Source organism: Athene cunicularia (genome assembly GCF_003259725.1).
Source record: "Athene cunicularia isolate RWA chromosome 4 unlocalized genomic scaffold, athCun1 chr4_part1, whole genome shotgun sequence".
Taxonomy (NCBI): domain Eukaryota; kingdom Metazoa; phylum Chordata; class Aves; order Strigiformes; family Strigidae; genus Athene; species Athene cunicularia.
The window spans coordinates 2,290,212-2,308,674 of NW_020799098.1; the positions used below are offsets into that span (position 1 = coordinate 2,290,212).

The 18,463-nt window shown below is 42.4% G+C and overlaps 1 protein-coding gene across 1 annotated transcript in view; it reads left to right on the forward strand.

The window, feature by feature from the left end:
• The window catches only part of DDRGK1 (DDRGK domain containing 1), a 33,648-nt gene extending 19,085 nt beyond the window's left edge, over positions 1 to 14,563 (forward strand). Inside the window, exons 4-8 of the mRNA XM_026847063.1 lie at positions 3,345 to 3,467; positions 5,624 to 5,662; positions 10,172 to 10,228; positions 11,630 to 11,678; positions 12,971 to 14,563. Coding sequence (XP_026702864.1) covers positions 3,345 to 3,467; positions 5,624 to 5,662; positions 10,172 to 10,228; positions 11,630 to 11,678; positions 12,971 to 13,143 — 441 coding nt within the window. The 3' untranslated portion in view covers positions 13,144 to 14,563. The remainder of the gene's footprint in view (positions 1 to 3,344; positions 3,468 to 5,623; positions 5,663 to 10,171; positions 10,229 to 11,629; positions 11,679 to 12,970) is intronic.
• The last annotated feature ends 3,900 nt before the right edge of the window (positions 14,564 to 18,463 follow it).

Here is an 18,463-nt window from a genome sequence, read left to right on the forward strand (position 1 = left end):
GGAAGCTCTTGGATTTCTGCTATGCAAGGTGACACATGCGACTCATAACAAGGATGCAGAGGTAGAGTGATAGCGTGGACATTTTATCGGAAAAGAGACAGAGAAGAAAGGTTTGAGTGATTAAATTTATCTTTTTTTTTTCCCAATAAAGACATGATCAAAGTGGGAAAATTTGTTCTTCACCTGCAGTATAGTAAACTGATCAAAAAGAAATCTTTACACTGCAGCAAGCCCCCATTTGGGTAACATTTAGGTGGGTAAGGAGAGAAGCAAACCTGCTTTAAAAAAAAAAAAATAAATAAAACCAAGCAGCTGAAGGTGAGCATCAGCAGTTACCAAATTTCCATGATGCTGGGATTTCCCCATCACCCCACCCATGGTTTGAAGGGAGGTGGCCCAGCTATTATCTCTCCTCTGAGCCACATGCTTTACCACTTAACTCCACAGCAGTTAATGAAATCGGAACGGGGAGGGGCAAAGAAGCCTGACTAGCAAAGAGGTGGTTTTTTTAAATTTATATTTGAGCAGAGTGTCCCCGGTATGACTTGCACAAAGCAAGTGCTGGGCTCTGTTTCATTAGCAGACCCTGGGTGCTGAGAGTGTTTCTGTGGGGGGGTTATGCGTACAGACAGGCTGGGTTTTGTGGGAATGCAACCTGCCTAAATTTGACCGTGCACTTTCCACGCAACTGCTGCATGACTTGGGCATGTGGAAGATGAGTGCTAACGTGATGGTGAAAAAAAATAGCTGAGAGTAAGTGTTAACAGACATCCTGACTTCTCTAGGGTTCCCCTCACTCCCAGTGCTGTTGCTGTCTGCTCTCCTAGGGTGGTTATGCAAAGTCATCTCTCCTTTTGGCCTTGAACCAATTTACAGTTTGGCTAAATCCTTTTTTTTCTACAGATTGATTCGTAGGTGAATTTAGGTAGTAAAGCACTTGAGACTGTGAAGGAAGTGACTGGGATTTTGAGTTATTCGATGAAAAAGCTTCTGGAATAAGTGTTATGGAGGAGGCTACAGCCACCAGGAAACATGAGGCTTTGAGGGCTGACATGTTTCAGCTACCAAAGCAGTGGTTCAGACCACCTGGAAATGCTCTGCTGATTGTAGCATCAAAATTTAGGATCTGAAAAACTCATATTAGCTTTTAGGAAGACTGCAAAAGAGGGACTGGCAGCTGAGTGCTTTGCCAGTCTCATGGCAGAGATGCTCTTCTGCGTGTGTTGGAAATGGCAGTACTGACAGGAACATGCTGGTACACTAATAAAATTGAAGGTACTTTCTTCAAGTAGGTAAGGAAGCCAGGAATGAGCCTTGTTCATTTGTTGTTAGACTTTCCAGAAACAGGAACGTGTTGTTTAGTTATTGTTGCTATCAGTTGTAAATGCAATGCTGTCTTCTGGTTTTTGGTTTTTTGGTGTTTTTTTTGGTAGAACCATCTAGAAATTTGCTAAAGCGATTTTCAGGTTTTGTGATTTTTTTTTTTTTTTCCTCATTTCAAATCCTCTTGAATTACAATCTCTGTAATAGACCAGGGGAAGAACCTTGTTCTTGTATTTCCAGGCTCAAGATTAAATTTAATGCACTTACAAGAAAAGAACAATTGCTGTCGCTTCCAAATGACATATGGTGATGTTGTTCTTGGCACCTGTCGCAATTATAAGGGAAAAAAAAATCTACTGTTGGGCTTTTGCTAATAATCATTACAGGATGAATGACCCAGAAAATGGTCTTGTTTTGTCTCAAGAGCTTCCTCAGATCTGTAGGTTTTATTTCACGAGATAGCAGTTAAAAAAATAGTTTTGACTTTGCACATACAACAAGATCCTTTCAGTCCTCTTTTTCTCATACTTGCCTGTTGGTAGTATTCCTCCTCATGATTTTCTGGGAGTTTGGTTAAATACTACTGGGATCAAATATCCTTTGATTTTTATTGAAGGGCAACCCTCCCATTCCCATTTCTTGTATCTTGCTAGTTTTGGCCTTACATAAAATCTTTTCTAGTCTGTATATTTTTCAGTATACTTAATGACGAGTTCCTGTCTCTTCCTGTGTTACTGGAACAAGTGTTTGCTTTCCAGCCGTTTAAGGAAGCAATTACCATATTAGTGTCAATGATGTAGCATGGCAAGCATTTAGAAATCAATATCATTGTTCTTTAAGAAATCTATTCCTGTGCTAATAGTAAATGAATACCCAGAGATTGTCACTGGAGAACTCATCTTTCTAAGTTTTAATCAAGCCTTTGCAATGTGATAGCAACCAGAGGCCAGTCAAACTGGGATCTCATTGTACCAGGTGCTGTACAAACATAATTTCTCTGTGGAAGAAACAATTCCATAAGGAAACGTTTTTCTTCTGTGTGAAGTTACATGTGTAAAGTGTTTTGGAGAAGAGCAAAACAAATTTTAAGAGCAAATCACGGAAAGCTGCAACTTTATGAGCTCCCAGTAAAAACCTGTTCTTATTTGAAGCATTTTTTAAAGTAATCTTATCACATTCCAAATCTTTCAATCACAGTTTTACTGTGTGAATGTGCGACTATTCTACATTAACTGGTATGCATCACCATGTCACTGATGTCAGCCTGTGAGTTTTTTGGGTTGGCATTAATTTTTCTATTAAGACTTTAACATTTCTTTCAGGGCAGGTAACTGAAAGTAGTTTTATTGAAAATATCTAAAAGCAGGGTCTATAGTTTTGGTTAACAATCAAATACGTAAAAAAACTTTTTTCTTTAATAAAATCACACCTTGTCTCTTAGGCCTGAAATACTTTATACAGTTCTTTACATTCCATGTAGACATGGTTTGCTTGTATACCATAAGAGATTTTATTTGAAACTCTTTTACAGTCCAGCTGCATCTCACACACAGATGGACACCAGCGTAACTCCACTATTTTTTGTGATTGCTCCCAATCTACACTAGCGCATGTCAGAGCAAAATTGGGGCCAGATACTGAAAATGTGGATGTTGCATCAAAGTACAGTTAGGGGCAGGGACTTCCTGTCATGGGATCTGCAGAAGAAACATCTTCATGCAAATTAAGAAAGCAGGTTGCTATATAAGAGTGGTTTTCTCCCCTGTGTCAGATTGTGTTAAGAACCAGCCTAGGTGTATTGTGTGAGAGCTTACACTACCATGTGAGATGGTTACTACCTTAAGGGTGGCTTGTGAAATGAATGATGCTATCAAAGGAGAACTTAGTCTTATTTTAGAAACTTTTTATCTGCTGACTGTCCAAGTAAAACCAAGCTACAGATAAAGAAGGTGCTACTTTAGTTAAAACTAAACCCGATTTGGGGAGGAGCAAACTGACCACTTGTCCCCTTTTCTGTCCAGGAAGAGGAAAAAAGGAAGGCAAAGGAAGAAGAGGAGAAGAGAGAGTATGAAGAGTACCTGAAGCTGAAGGAGAGTTTTGTAGTTGAAGAGGAAGGGGTTGAAGAATCAATGACAGAGGAAGAGGTATGTATGTTAGACTGTTACTGCAGTTTCCTTTATCTTTGTTAGACTCAGGTTGCCTTTACTGCATTCTGTTTTGTGGAAAATGAACTTGAAAGTAGAAGTCAGCCAAATGTTTTTGCTTGTAAAAGCTAAATTGTGTACATGGCACAAGTTAACCTGGAATATTTCCTGGGGAATGCTACAGTTCCTCATACCAGACTCCTACGAGTTTGCTTAGAGTGCTAAGGCAAATGCATATCGCTGGAAATGAGTTCTCTCCTCCCTTTGTCCAAGGACTGAAATAAAACTCATTCTGGATTTCAGATAATCTTTCACTGTTGGCAGCTCTACACTACCCATATATAGTTGGCCAAATGAAAGTAAGGCTAAATATTGAGTTTGGTAGTGCCCACATATCTTGGAAGGAATTGCTTGGTTTTGGTTTTATTTTCTAGACCAATGGAGCTGCTGTGAAATCAAATGAAAAACCAAGCTTTTGTTTTAAAAGGCTTCTGTTAAGAGAATTCACAAGACACAACCTAGGTGCTTGTGGGTTGTACGTTGGAAAACTTAATTCAGTGTTGCAAATAATTGCTATGTTTCATAGTATTTCAACTTCATGCTTAATATTCTATCGGGCTTCTGTGGCTGCCTGCAGACGTGCTGCTGGGGATGGTGGTTGAAGTGCGATACTTCACATAATATCACAGCAAACTTGAAAAAGTTCCACTGTTGTGGGAGGCGGTGTTCTTATTCTGTCTGCTGAAAACCTGTTAGACTCATTTTAATTTCTATCAAATGCTGAAATTGCTCTTGGGTTGTAGCTGCCAAATTTGAGCTGTCCAATGCATTTCATGACAAGTATATTTTGTCAGGGCCATGTGTGTTTTTGCTCCTCTGCTGAAGGGGCCCTGCCGAATAGATTTGCCTTTCGTGTGACTGAAAGTGGCTTTGGGCTGAGGAGCTAGTAATCAGTCAATACCACTTGACACTGGTCACAAGTTCTCACTATGGACACCTTCCCTTTAAGATAAATTCCTCCATCATTTCGGGATTAGCACCAAGGGCTGTGGTATCTGGTGATGCGGAGAACAGTGAAATGCATACTTCCTATTGAAAATTCCTTCAAAAATGTGTGCCTGTCCTGTTAGAAGATAACATTATACCTAAATGTTAAATCGCTCCACTTTAGACACCCTTTAAAGCCAGAATGTGTTTATTTCTCTGTTCCTACAGCTGCCTCTCTCAGAGAAATTAATCTCTATATTTGGAAACAGAGAAACGTGCTCCTCACTCAAAAGGGCTTGGCAGGCAGTTGGTGATACCTGGATCTCTACATAAAATCTTTGGTAGGGGTGGGGAGTTAGAACTGTAATAGTAGGCGATTTGGAAGTCATCTTCAGAAACAATCACAGGTACATAGTTATTTGGAGGCACCAGCCTTGCAGAAAAAGCAAGCCTCCCTTCTGCCTTGTGGTGGACAATGCACTTGAGCATTTCAGTGCCCTGTTACAACAGCTGACTGCCTTGTGCTGTGGAGGCCAGTGTGCTGAAACTCATGCTGAAAAGAAGGTCCTGAGTCCAGAGTTAAGCAGTTAATTAAGGCTGATTGATTTCCAGGCTTGCAAAGTAACTTGATCTCCTGTTAACTTAAATGCACATTGTTTGCATTGCCTTTGAAAATTGAGCTGCTTGTATTGAAATGCCGGATTTCAGGTGTGTAGCTTTGAAAACAGCTTGAGCTTCCACATGTGTGGCGCAGCTGTGTGCTCCACTTGACCATCTGCATGAGCTGTCTTCTGAATCACTCTGTGCTTCACCTCTGTACAAAATGTCCTCAGTCTCTACGTGTAACCCAATACACAATGCACACTCACCCAGATGTGGTTATTTCAGGGTAAGTATGATGTGAAGAATAAGAAGGTCAAAGATTCCTTTCAGAAAACACTTCAACACAAATCGTACTTGAACCATTCTGTCTTAAAAAATACCCATCATAAATTCCTAGTTAAGATTAAATCTAGATTTTTTTTTTCCCAGTTCAAAATCTCCCTTAATTTTTAGAACTTCAGAAGTCTGCAAGATAAACACATTTATAATATTTGTAGTCTGCAAGTTTGCAATGCGTTTAATGTTCGTGAGTTTAAAATAACAATTTTTTTCCTTGCTGTATCCAGTCTCACAGCTTTCTAATGGAATTTCTCGAATATGTTAAGGTAAGCTACCATTGGTCCTTCTCCTCCTTCCATACTTGTTAGTTTGTGTAAAATACCTTTGTCTAAGAGCTGAGTTGCAGAAAGGAGGGAAATCTTTATTTCCTCTTTGATTTACTTAAATAGTTAACAAGTAACAAAAGTGATACCTTAAGTCTGCATTATTTACTGAACTGTGCATGACCATGTCCATCATTGTTAAAATGGTTTGTAATTATAGCCGTGTTTTGGCTTTTTTGGGGCGGGATTTTGATTCTTAACCTTCTTTCCTAAGGATAGATGCTATAAACTCTGAGCCTGGTGGCTCACCCTGTTTGTGAACAGCACTGTTTGCTGTTGATTGGGATTTGGGGCATTCAGGCTTTTTGTTTGTGAACATCAGCTACTGATTTAGAAAACAATCTCTGCATCTCAGCTCAGCATGAATGAGAATTGCTGTACCAGCATGTGGCCTGCCGTGCAGGATGTGTTTGTGTCTGAAACGCTGGCATCGTAAAGGTCAATCCAACTTTTCATGTGAATTCTTTTCTTGTTTTTTATCTGTGCAATTTGCAATGTTGTCTTAATGTTTGGATTGAAGAAGTAGTTCACTTGTTTTTAACAAGGTGTGTTAGTCTCCCTTTCATCATATTGTACAGTTGGTTATTTAAAACCTGTGGTGTGTTCATGAGGATTTCCATTCTTGATCTGTGAGGACAAATGCTTCTTTCTCCGTTATTGGTATATCAAAGGTCAAATGCATTTTTCTACTCTTGCTCTAACAATGTTATGCAAATCTTTTGTCCTAATGAATCCCTTTCCTCCTTTGCTGGAAACTGGACTGTTATCTGACAACCTACGGCATGTGTGTGAAAGGCTTCATTAGTAAGCAAATCACTTGTGTACTTAGTGGAATCCTAATCATTTTGTTAATCCAGAATCTTGGACTCTGGGCCAGATTTGCTTGCCCGTTATCCCAGCAAAACCCCAGGTTTACAGATCTGTCTGATGGGTAACTCTCTGCAAGGAGTCAATTTGAGTGATTGCCACAAAACAACGGCTGGATCGTTCCAGAGTGGTGACGGAGTTGGGGTGCCAGCGCCTTTCTCTGGGCTGCCCTCTGCCTTCTGTGCCACTGGCATTTTTGGTGCTGTGTCCCGTTGCCGTCGGGCCCCGGTGAGAGAAGGCTGCTGGGTTTGCAGCTGTCAAGTGCTTCCCGCTCAGCATGATCTCTGGGGGTAATTTGGAAACATCTAAGCTAGTAGCACTCAGAGTTAGGACACATCTTCATTGCTGAAGCCCAAATGAAAATAGAGCCTGTTCAGTAACCAAGTCCCCAGCATCAACTAGTCAGCTCTGATCAGAAGCACCACCAAAAGCAGATGAGACAGCCAAGAATAGATTGGAAAAGCCACGGGTGACATGTTTAAAGAGCCTAAGTAAAACCATGGGGTGAAGATGAACCATCAGATGGCACATTTCATCTTGCAGCCATTTCAATATTCTGTTTTCCACAGAAGCCAGAGAGATTTCTTTGGAAGAGGGGGGAACTTTGAAATGGCCAATGTCTGTGAAGTCCACCCTCTGTTTCAGTTGCTGTCTGTGGAAATGGGCCGCATGGTTCGGTGTGATCCCAGTTCACCTGTTCCCATCTAAGGCTTTCAGGATACAGCCAAACCATCAGTTAAGGAAAACGTGCTGTTCTTTATCCTAGGGCAGCTTGTTTATCAATAACAGTAGGTAGAACAATAGGATATTTCAGTGTCCCTTGGGATCTTCCACTAAAATTGGGAAGGTTTCCAAGGGATAACGCTGTAGGGTCCGATTCTGCACGTTGCCGTGGTGGTTGTGATGGATGGAACAGATTAGTCACAAACTCTCAGTTCAGTGTTTAAGCACATATGTACAGTTTTATATTAGTCACTTCTACTTGACGTCAGAGAAATTAAGCACAGGCTGAAAACCTAATTCAGAAGCTCTTCAACACCTGATTTCCTATGTAGAGATGAGTTGCAGAACTGGGACACTGCTTTCTTTTACAAGTTTTAAGTTGGTTTGGTTTTTTTTAATCTTGAAAGTATGCTTAATATATAGATTATGTATTGCCCTCATCTCTTCTGTTCACAGAAACTGTTGATTTATATCAAGAATATATCAGTGCTAAGCTGTCTGAAAAAACGTATAAATTACAAGAGAAGCGGCATTTTTTAAAAATAAAATTTAATTTAGCTCTTCTGCTGAATACTGGTATAACCGACTGGAGATAGCTCACCCCATGCTTCATTCCTAAGGGTGTTTGAAATAAAATTCAGCCTCTTTTTCTACAGCTCTGCCTCGTGGGATTGTTTTAAATGGCATTTTTCTTAAAAGCACCAAAAGCTGAGTGTCTCCCTTCGGGGCTTTCACAGCAGCCCCTCAACCTCAGCCTGCTGCTGTATCACCACCTCACACCTTGGGCTGTGACACCGTCTCTGCTGCAGGAGCCATCCTCTGTGTTCGCTGCTTACTCTGGCCGGTCCTCAAGTTACAGACTAGCCTGCTCTGCTCTGAGGGGCAGAATAACCAATTCTGGATGTGGGAGCCTTACGGTTTTACTCAGCAGCGCTTGTAGCTGCGTGACACACCTTACACACCAGCTCTGTGGGCTCTCTGAGCACTTCAAACAATTAATAATGAAGTGGGTAGAGGTTAAAGAGTGGCTGGGCTGTTCCCTCGCTGTGGAGCACTAGCTCTGCTGGCCCAGGGAAATAGGAGCCTGCAACTTTGTCCATCAAACTGTTCTCACCCAGCTTGACAGTGTATCATTGAATGCATCTGAATTACAGGCAGCGAATTGAAACGACAAACTACATTTGAAAGGGATAGCAAAGGACTCAGAGGCTTTACCCCTTCCTGTTTTTTCTTTAAGAAGAACGATGCTTACAAGATAAGGAAAAAAGATCCTACTCATCTCAATCCTGAGAGCTCTTGCTCTGTTTCATCCCTTGCTGAGGACAGCAGCAGAATCACACCTAAAATTAAATGAGTTCAGTAAAACATGGATGTGTATATGTTGCTCTGTGAAAGTTAAGCCTGTCTCTTAAAACATGAAGCATGTGGTAAAGTGTTTTGTTCGCTTGGGACCTCACAATGTCATTATATTTAGGAGTGTGTGTGGGAAATGCATCCTAATTCCACCCCACCCTCTGGGCTCTTATTCACAGCAGGATCTATCTTGGAAAGCTTCCACTAAACTTGGTCACTGAGGGTGCATATCTTTAAGTGAAGGTTTAAATCCTGTTTTTCTTGTTTATGTGGCTTTGCGCTTCCCCCCCCACCCCAATCCTTTTAAAAGAAGATGTGACGAATCTTGGCAGTTCCCAGCTCTGAGAACTGAATTCCATGGACTGGTTCCAGTTCCATGCGTTCAGTCCATGGTATTCAGTTCTCTAGCTTGGCTGCATCGAACTTCACAACTACTAAGTCTGTGTGTGGCTTTTTTTTTTTTTTTGTCTGATTACTTAATGAAAAAGTTTCATCTATTTCAGCCTCTCTTTATTTCTTCAGTGTCCTTCCAATGGACTTTCAAGATCAGAAACAAATGCATTTATCATGTGAAATATTATATCTGATAATGTAAATGGAGCTCTCTTAGCCGTACATATGTGGCTCTTAGGAATGTTGTCCAGAATCTTAATGGAACAGTTTTCAAAAGTTTTATGTTTTCTAAATTCCTTATAAACAGTGCATCCTTTTACTGCATCTGAACAGATAAGCTTCTAAAACTTTTGCAGATAAGAAAACAGGAACCAAGCAGCTCCAGACGAGTGCACCAGGTGTTTTCTGTAATTCTCTGGAGCTACAGAGAAGCATAAAACCAGATGTGAGCAGTGGTGACTGCATCCTGGCTGAGAAAGGCTGCAGTAAGAATCTCTTTCAAAAGCAAAATGAAAATTTGCAGTTCCTGCTTCTGCCTTTGTTCTCAGAGCTCATTGTGCTGCCTGTGCAGGAGTGCACTAGCAGTATGCTTCCAGCACTGACAATTTTAATAAGGTGTTCACTTGCTTAGGAAGATTATTATGGCGTTAATACACATGACATTAATAAAACAGACTAAAGCACTTAATGCTGCCAGTCTTGTCCAGGTTTCTGTGTATGTGCTGATAGAGACCAGTGATCATTTTAAAATGAAACATCTCTCGAACAAAAAAGGACCGTGCCTAAAGCATACTGGAAATTAAAGGTAGCAGTTGAGAAACTCAGGTGGCAGGGAGAACACATCCCTGGCTGTGTATTGTGCTTGTGCTCATCCTGTCCTCTTAACGTAAGGAAAGGTTCAGGTTGAACACTGGCAAATGTGTCTGAGTCTTCACTGAAGTGGGTCAGAGCATCCAATCCACAGCGTTTCCACAGAGCAGACTGGTCACTTAAATCGGAGTGTTTCAAATGACAGGTTCTGCTTTGTCTATTAAATGCAAATTTTTTTTATTTGAAATATAAACAGGCTAATACTTTAATTCATCAACTGCATGTAACTCTTGTTTGTTTCCATAGAAAACAAAGGTAATCCAGCTGGAGGACTTGGCTTCACATTTGGGTTTAAGAACACAGGTAAGTACTAACTTTTGGGGTGCAAATATAAGCAATGACTTTAGAAGGACAGGAGAGAAAGTGGGTTAATAAGGGTAACTAACATCTGTGCAAGTGTCTCAACATTACCGAAAATGCTTGGGTTTTGGGGGAAGTTCAGCAAAATCAGCCCTAAAAACGTGGCCATTCATCAAAGTACCAGCCAGCCAGTGAAGGATTTTGGGCTTATGAGATTGTTTTAGTGACAAGTGCTCAGTCTGCCTCTTGCACAGCTGCCTGTCAGCTAAGGGATCTTACAGTGTTTGCAAATCTAGTAATAGAGCAGTTCAGGGTACTTCGGAATCAAAAGTAGAGCTAGAAGCCAATTCAGTCACAGCCTGAATAACTGGACAATGTTATGTTTGCAGACAATCAACAGATGAGGTGTTTTGTTCCAATTGCTTGTGTGTTCCTAGAACATTTAAGAATTTTTATCTTCTAGTGCATTACTAAAGAAAATTGTCTCTCTTGGCACCATGTAAGCCTGTCAAAGTGAGCTCATAGTGCAATATCTGCACTTTTTTTTTTCCCCCCCTCTCTGTCCTTTTTCTCTTCTCTAAACATTTTATGTTTTGACCTGAAGAACAGTTGTGGTTTGGTTTATTTTAATTTGAGCACATTTGACATAGATTTCTGTTGTTCTGTACCTAATCTGATTTTAGGGGTGCCCCTTCACAGCAGCTTACACTGCTGTTAGTCCAGGCTGCTGTGCCCCTGCCCCTCTCTTAAACCAGACCTTCATTTAAGCATTTATCTGGTTGAAACCTAAACTATAATTTGATTCTGCTGTCACCTAAATACAAGAAAGAGAGAGAGAAAGAGAGAGGCAGAACTGTGGAAGCCAAGGCTTAGATACCAGTTTAAGGTGTAGTGGAACTGCATGCTTGGAGTAATTACAGTGTTAATCCAGCAATACATTCAACAAGTTATTGCTTTGGATTGGTAAAAGAGGTTTCCTGTTAAATGGAGAAAGGAAAAATATAAAAAACTCTGGAATGTATTGACTGTAGCCAGGTTCTTGGAGAAATACCTCAGTGTACTTCCCAGAACTTGCGTGGTGCATTGGCACTATACAGCCTTTCCCTGGGAAGATTTCTGTAACCACCCCCCATTCCTGGAAACAACCAGGTAATTTAGCAAGAAAAGTCTCTTGGGGGTAGGGAGGTTACTTGAACACCCAAAAATGCAGAAGCTTGCTTCATCCTTTAGGCTCAAAGGGCTTATTGCATCTGTCTGTGTGGAAATACTGATGTAAATCCTTCAGTCAAGTCTTTAACATGGAGGAATTAAATGTAAGCCTCCATCTGTAGTTTATCTGAACATGTGAAACATTTTTGCCTCCCTCTTGATCAGTTTGTTTATTCCTTTTTCTCTTCTGAACAGGATGCAATTAACAGAATCCAGGACCTGATGGCAGATGGCACTCTAACAGGTGACAGCCAAAACACAAAGGGGACTTTATTGTAGCTGGTGAATAGTTGGTGCAGCAAATGCCTTTACTGGGGTGAAGAGGCTTCCAGTGTGATTTCTGTTTTAAACTGTAAAGGATCCTAGTAGGACTTGATAAATAGATTATTTTTATTATCCCTGCTTTGGCTGCTGTGAAACCCGTTTAAAGCACTATGGGATGTGATTGCTGCAGAGAGGTTGGGGGTGAATGTCCCCAACAGTTCAGGAACCAGCACCTGCCCATTGACTGAGCCCTGCTGAAGGCCCTCAGGGGTTGCTGAGCAGCCAGTTGCAAACGCTGAAACTTCCAAAACCTGAATTTGAAAGAATCACTTGGATGTTTTGAGGTGGTTTTCAAGGCTGTTGCTGTGGCTAAAGCCAGGACTGGGGTATGTATGGCATGTGTGGGAGAAGCAAACATCCCAGAGCACTCCAGGATGCTGTAGGAAGTGAAGTGCTTGTTTCTAGCCTCGTACCCACACAATCAAAGTTGGAATGTAAGCAGAGACCGAGCGTGTGGGTAGCTCCCTGTCTAACGAGTCTGTTTTATTGTTGGGCAGTCTTTTTCTTCCCAAGGATGAAGTAGGGAGAGGTGCCAGTGCAAACATTTATTGACCTGATACTGTGATCATGGCTGGGAAACAACCATCTTGGTGGATACCCAGTGAAATGACCTAAAAGTGCTCTGAATTAAAGCGTAAGGATGTGTCACTGTCCTGGCTGTGTCTGTGGCCTAAAATGCTTGCCAGCGAGGCTCTCTGCCTTGCCTTTGATCCTGTCATGCCTAAGAACAGAGAGATCTAATCTCGCTCTCGATGGAGCAACTGAAATACAGAAATTGAGCTTCATTCCCTTTTAGAGAGTAAGCTGGAATGGCTGAGCTGGACCCCGCAGGGCCTCTGAGTCACCTCCTGGACTCTCCTGTAGCTCTGCCTTTCTCCACCAGCCGCCTGGGCCCACAACATCACCTCCAAACCCACGTACCTGAAGAAGCTGCTGTGGTACTCCCAGCTAGCTGCGCACAATGGAAAGAATGTCTGTCTTTGAGCAAAATTACTCTTACCAAGGCACTGGGTTATTGTCATAGCCCTGCTCAAAGACCCAACGGTAGAGAGGAGATAAAAGCCTGACTGCCAGCACGTTGTTCTGCCTGCCCTAGATAGGAAATGCAGCCTCAGCAGTTTGAACATCCCTTCCAAAAGAAGTGATTGATGTCTGTCGGGAAGTGAGAGGAGCCAAAATGCTGACTTGAAGGTCCTTTCTTTTCCCCTGTAGGTGTGATTGATGACAGAGGAAAGTTCATCTACATCACTCCAGAGGAGATGGCTGCCGTGGCTCGGTATATCAAACAGCGAGGCCGAGTCTCCATCGCAGAGCTGGCCCAAGCCAGCAACTCCCTGATCAACCTCCAGCCTGACAGCCGAGCTGTCACCCCAACTGTGGCGTGAAACTGTGGCCTGAGAAAAACACAGCAGGAGTTTAACCTTTTAATGAACAAGCCACGTAATTAAAAACGAAATGAGAACCCCTCTAGTCCATTCACGGTGCTTGAAGATAGGATGCTCTTTTTAAGCATCAAATGTAAGACTTGATCAGAAGTTTTGCTTTTGATTATGTTAGAGCTGGTATCAAATAGGATGCTCTTTTGTACAACAGAGGTTAGCCAAGAACTTGGGCCTAAAACAGTCTGATGCACTTGTACTCCAGGAATATCAGTGATTTTCACATGGTTACTTTATCTTGGCAGTCAGTCTAACGCAACTATACCCACACTTTTTATTGTTTCCAGATTCTGATGTCTGTATCAAATATATTTGGTTTTCGTTGTATTTGGGATTCTCCAGACTTGCTCTGCACTTAGGGACCTGTATAATTTTGTGGCAATGACATAGACAGCCCAGAATAATAGGTGTGTAGGGGCGAGGCTTGCAGATTTTGTCTTCTGTGTCAACATTGGAAAGAGAGAGAAAAAATATATCCTGCAAGTGTGTCTTTGTTCTTACTGAAATATATACTGAAACTCTAGAAAGAGTGCTTGTTATGTTGTGAGAACTTCCAGAGGTTATTTCAGATAAACCTTTGCTATATAAATATGTTTTGCTTGGTTTATATAATATGAAAAATTCGCTCGCAGCAAAGCTGCGTTATTTTTCTGTAGCCAAGAGACAGAAATACCTCCAGGGAAAGGCTAACTCGCCTCATTTATTGTGCAGGCCAATTCTACTGATACCAACCAGATTCTGATGATTCATCCTTTGAAGTAAGAGCCAGCACAGTGTGTCTGAAGGCCTCAGACACCACCCCCGCCCCATGGCCTTTCTGTTCTGGATGTTTGGGGTTTTTTTAAATAAAAAATTCAGGCACTATGAGTCATGCAATTAATGTTGCAAGTAAATGATTATTAATATATTGCTTGTAGGGGTCAGTATACTTCCTGCATAAGAAGATTGATTTTTTAATAGCCTAGCTGATGTTTTGTTAATTCTCCTTTCTGAAATCAACAGAATCTGTGTGGATATGCAGTAATTGGGGAGGGCAAGGGTTGGTTTTGTCTCTGCCAAACTTAGAGATAACTTGAATAGACTAAAAGCTGCGTTATCAGTGAGATGAGATAGCAATAAAACAATGGGAGGAAGCATATTTCCCTTTCAATCTCTGCACCACTGCTGAATGTGATACTCTGTGGAGTGCTGAGTTACAGCGTGTTGGTGTGAGAGGTCGGTTCGTCGTTACCGTGGTGCACAGAGATTGCTAGAGATTTGAGGCTGGTAAAGTCTCTTAATTATTCACAATTTGATTTTGCCATGACTTTTTTTGTTCCGTCCGCAACTATTCTTGTAATAAAATAAACAATATTGAAAGAACTGCAGAGATTTGTATTAGAGATGTTTTTTTCAGTGTGGTTTATGACATAAAGGAGGCAGCCAGCAGTGCCGCAGCCTCCAGTGTGCCAAAGACCAGAAGTATTCTGTTAAATCCACAGAAATCACTCAGTTTCTGTGGACATAACAAATACCAACCTGTGCTCTGCACAGGGCAAACTTACTTCTACTCTGCTCATACTCTGCATCAGCAAAGCCCTCCTGCCACTGCAGCCTGGGCCAGTGTGTGCACTCCCCTTTTGCATGCCTCTCTGTCAGCTCGGATGAGATTTGTGTCTTGTAATGTCAAAATAATTCAGACTGTTTTGTTAGTGGAGTTTCACAGGGCTGCACCAAAGCCCAAAGGGTTGTTTGTGATTCACTGACGGGTGGCAGGAAGACTGGTTATAAAGTGCTGTTTAAAGGAGGTGCCAGGCAGGAGAAGGTGATAGCAGAGTATTTATTATGAGCCAAATTCATGGTCTGTTAACAAAAACAGGCGCCTCAGAGGTGCCGCTTGCTGGAGCTCCTCTGCAGGAGTGTTTATGAAGTGAAGCAGACAAGGTGGCCCAAGCCAGCCCTTTCGTGTGGGAGATGGGTCACCAAACAAGTTTTGCAGATCCCTCTGTGTGTTGTCTGTCATTGTGGGAGGCCAGACTTAACCTGTGGGTCCCGCCTAGTACTGAGCTTATACCCAATGCTAGCGTCTGGGAGTCTGTGCTTGGCTTTTACCCACAATTCCCTACCAGGGACCCCCAATGGTGCGTTTTGGACCTGACCCTGGCCGTGCTGTTCCTAAGGTTGGGGAGTTGTCGTGTGGGAATGAGCCCAGGTCTGGTGATGGGCTTTGGAAAAGCTGATGCTATAAAGTCACAGACTAGTTTTGGTTGGAAGGGGCCTTTTAAGGTCTTTAGATTTTTAAAGATCTTTTAAGATCTTTAGATCATCCAGTCCCACCCCTCTGCCACTGGCAGGGACACCTTCCACTAGCCCAGGTTGCCCAAAGCCCCGTCCAACCTGGCTTGACCACGTTGTAGTCTCAGATGTAGCATCAGCCAGGAGAAGACGTGGCCACGTGGCTGTGCCAGCAGCTGGTCTGTTGCCATCCTCTCCCACTGCTTCATTCCTGTGCTTCGCACCCCAGTGCATCATGTCAGCATTCAGGGAAACCCGTTTCACTCGCTTTGGGGTGCTTTGTGATCCTCACTCTATGTGGCTTGAGAGGCTGGCCACTTAGAGGAGCCAGGGAAAAATCTAGCTCACAAAAAGCATACATAGGCTTCTGGTTTATCTGAAAATTTCTGTGGAAGCAAACTGTGCTCTGCCTTGAGGAAACTGTTTTACTTGTTCAGTTTTTCCAGATTGCCAGCACGAGGTAAGGACAAAGGGGTGTCAGTGCTCTGACCCGCAGGTCCCATTCAGCCCCTTGCTCTGGGGAACAGCCACTACTATTAAATTGTAACTGATTTTTCTATTAAAGAATGATATTTTCTAGGAATCCACTTAAAAAGTCCGAGGAGGCAATTGAAAACCTTGAATACCATTACTTCAGGCTGTTCAGTTGGTTTATAATGAAGCAATTCAAATCTATGCTGCTTCTTAAATCCGTGTTCATGGGGTTTTCTGTGGAAGTGGAGGGGGAAGAAATGAAGGGCTGTGCTCCAAAAATTGTTTCATTGACAGAATTCATAAATTGTTGTAACATTTCCTATGAGAAGATGAATATTTCAGCATGAGAAGAGACAGCTCACAGGAAGGCAGTTATCCCTGCTGGCACTAAATTAGGGGATGCCCCTGAGACGGGGGGTGTCCCTTCTGTCCTGGGTGAGGATGGAGGCTGAGGATGCTGACGGAGAGGTGGAATGGTCCATCAGCACCTGGGGTGCTCTCCCCTCGGCCTTCCCTGGCATTTAGAACTGCCCCTGACCCTCCCTTGCAGGGATCCACGGTCCTGCAGGATGGTACAAGATTTCCCTGGCTCGTCCGGAGCACCGATCCACCCCACGTGCTGATGGAACATTTTACAGAGTCGGGCACAAAACCACCACGTGCATCTGTCAGCGTGGGCCCTTCACACCCGGCACAGTCAGCAGGTAAATACAGGGCAGGAAAATACTGGTAAAATAGCAAATACAGTAAAATAGTGAAATACTGGGATGCACTGTAGATTTAGGGTTCATAAAAATTTAAAAGCTCTTCTTGGAGCGTCTCCCGTTTTAAAAATGTAGACGCAAACCAAAGTTTCTCACAGATATTTTTGCAAGTGAGTGTTGGCTGTTTATAGCTCACGACTAAGAACCAGGGTATGGTGCTCAGCGAAGCTCTACCCGGGCACTTCACTTGGGGATGATCTGTATGCAAATCCCTTCTCAAAATTAGCTTTGGGCAAGGACACTTACTCCTGCTACTCCTCTGTGCTAGAGGCAGGACGGTTTCGATGTTTTGCTTCTTTGTCCAAAACACTTTTATCATTTTTTTAAAAGCTGGAACATCCATTTGGCTTTAAAATAAATTAAAAATCCCTATTTTCCGTTAAACTTTGCCCATGCATTATGCAGTATCTATCACCGTGTTTTTCCTCTGAACTAGCACAAGAGCTCCCAGGTACTCTGCTCGTACATGGAAGGAATAGTAATCATAATTACTAGCTCATTTGAGCGAGCTTGTCCTAATTTTGCCATTCCACCGGAAGGCAAAGGCCAAAACAATTAGACTGAAAACCTTGTCTTCATATTACACAAGGGGAGATCTAATCAAGGAAAACTCCAGCTTCTTTTTCAATGAAAGAATATTGTCTACGCGGAGCATTTACAGGTTGCAAAACTGTAAAAGCAACAAATGTCACAACTTTTAATTTTCTTTGTTTGTGATATGAGTTTTAGAGCCCATCAGCCTCATGGTTTCCAGGTTTTCTCTCTAACTATGGATACTAGGAACAGATTGTTGTTGTTGTTGTTGTTGTTTGGGGTTCTTTTTTAATGGATATTGTGTGTTGATCATTTTATGAAAATGCTAAATATCACAAGATGGCAGTGAATCACGAAGCTGCAATATTCCCCTCTGCACAGGAACAGCCATGTTCTGAATTCACAGATTTATATTTTTTAAAGTATTTAAATCTTCTTTTTTTTAACCCTAGAAGCAAATTCAGAGCGTTGGTGCCAATCTGCGACTTGAATGCAGGGATCCCTGCAAAAGAGCTGATATCTGGGGAAGTTTTGTGCCCAAAGCACTGTAGGAATGAGACCTTAATTCTTTTCACCTTCTCTGATATGAAAAAATTAAAAGTCAAGTAAAACAAAGGAGGAAAAAAAAATCTTCCTGCCCTAAAGACGAAGGAACATTTTATGATCTCTGTGGGTACATCTGTATTCATCAAATGTGATGTTTTCTGTCCCTGAGGACAAGTCATTCGTATCTGTTCAAACAGTGAAACAAAAAGTGGCATCAACTCAGCTGCTTTTTGGGAACCATTTTCTGGAGGGTCCTCGGCCGACCCGGGCGCAGACCCCACAGCAGTGGTGCCCCAGCCCAGATTTGCCACCTCCACCCTTCAGAAGGCTTCTCATTACGGGGCAGGCTGGTTTGGTGCTGAGATAGAGGAACAGCTCCAGATTTATTTGTTGACCAGTAAACCAAATAATTTCCCTTTTGAGTCAAAGAGCTGCACTTCCCTTTCTGACGCCAGGTGAAACCCCCCTGATGTAGCTTATCTCCTGAAAGTGCCTGCACAGCTGTTTGATGTTCTCAGAAGTGCTGAGCTTGCACATAACAGCAGGACAAACAAGCTTCTGCTGACTGCATCCAAAATTGTTGAACGACTGGTCTGGCCTGCCCCGTCGACAGGGGGAGGCTGCAAAGAAAACCAGCCCCTAAGAAGAGGAGCTCCAGGGAAGAGCCAGTTTTA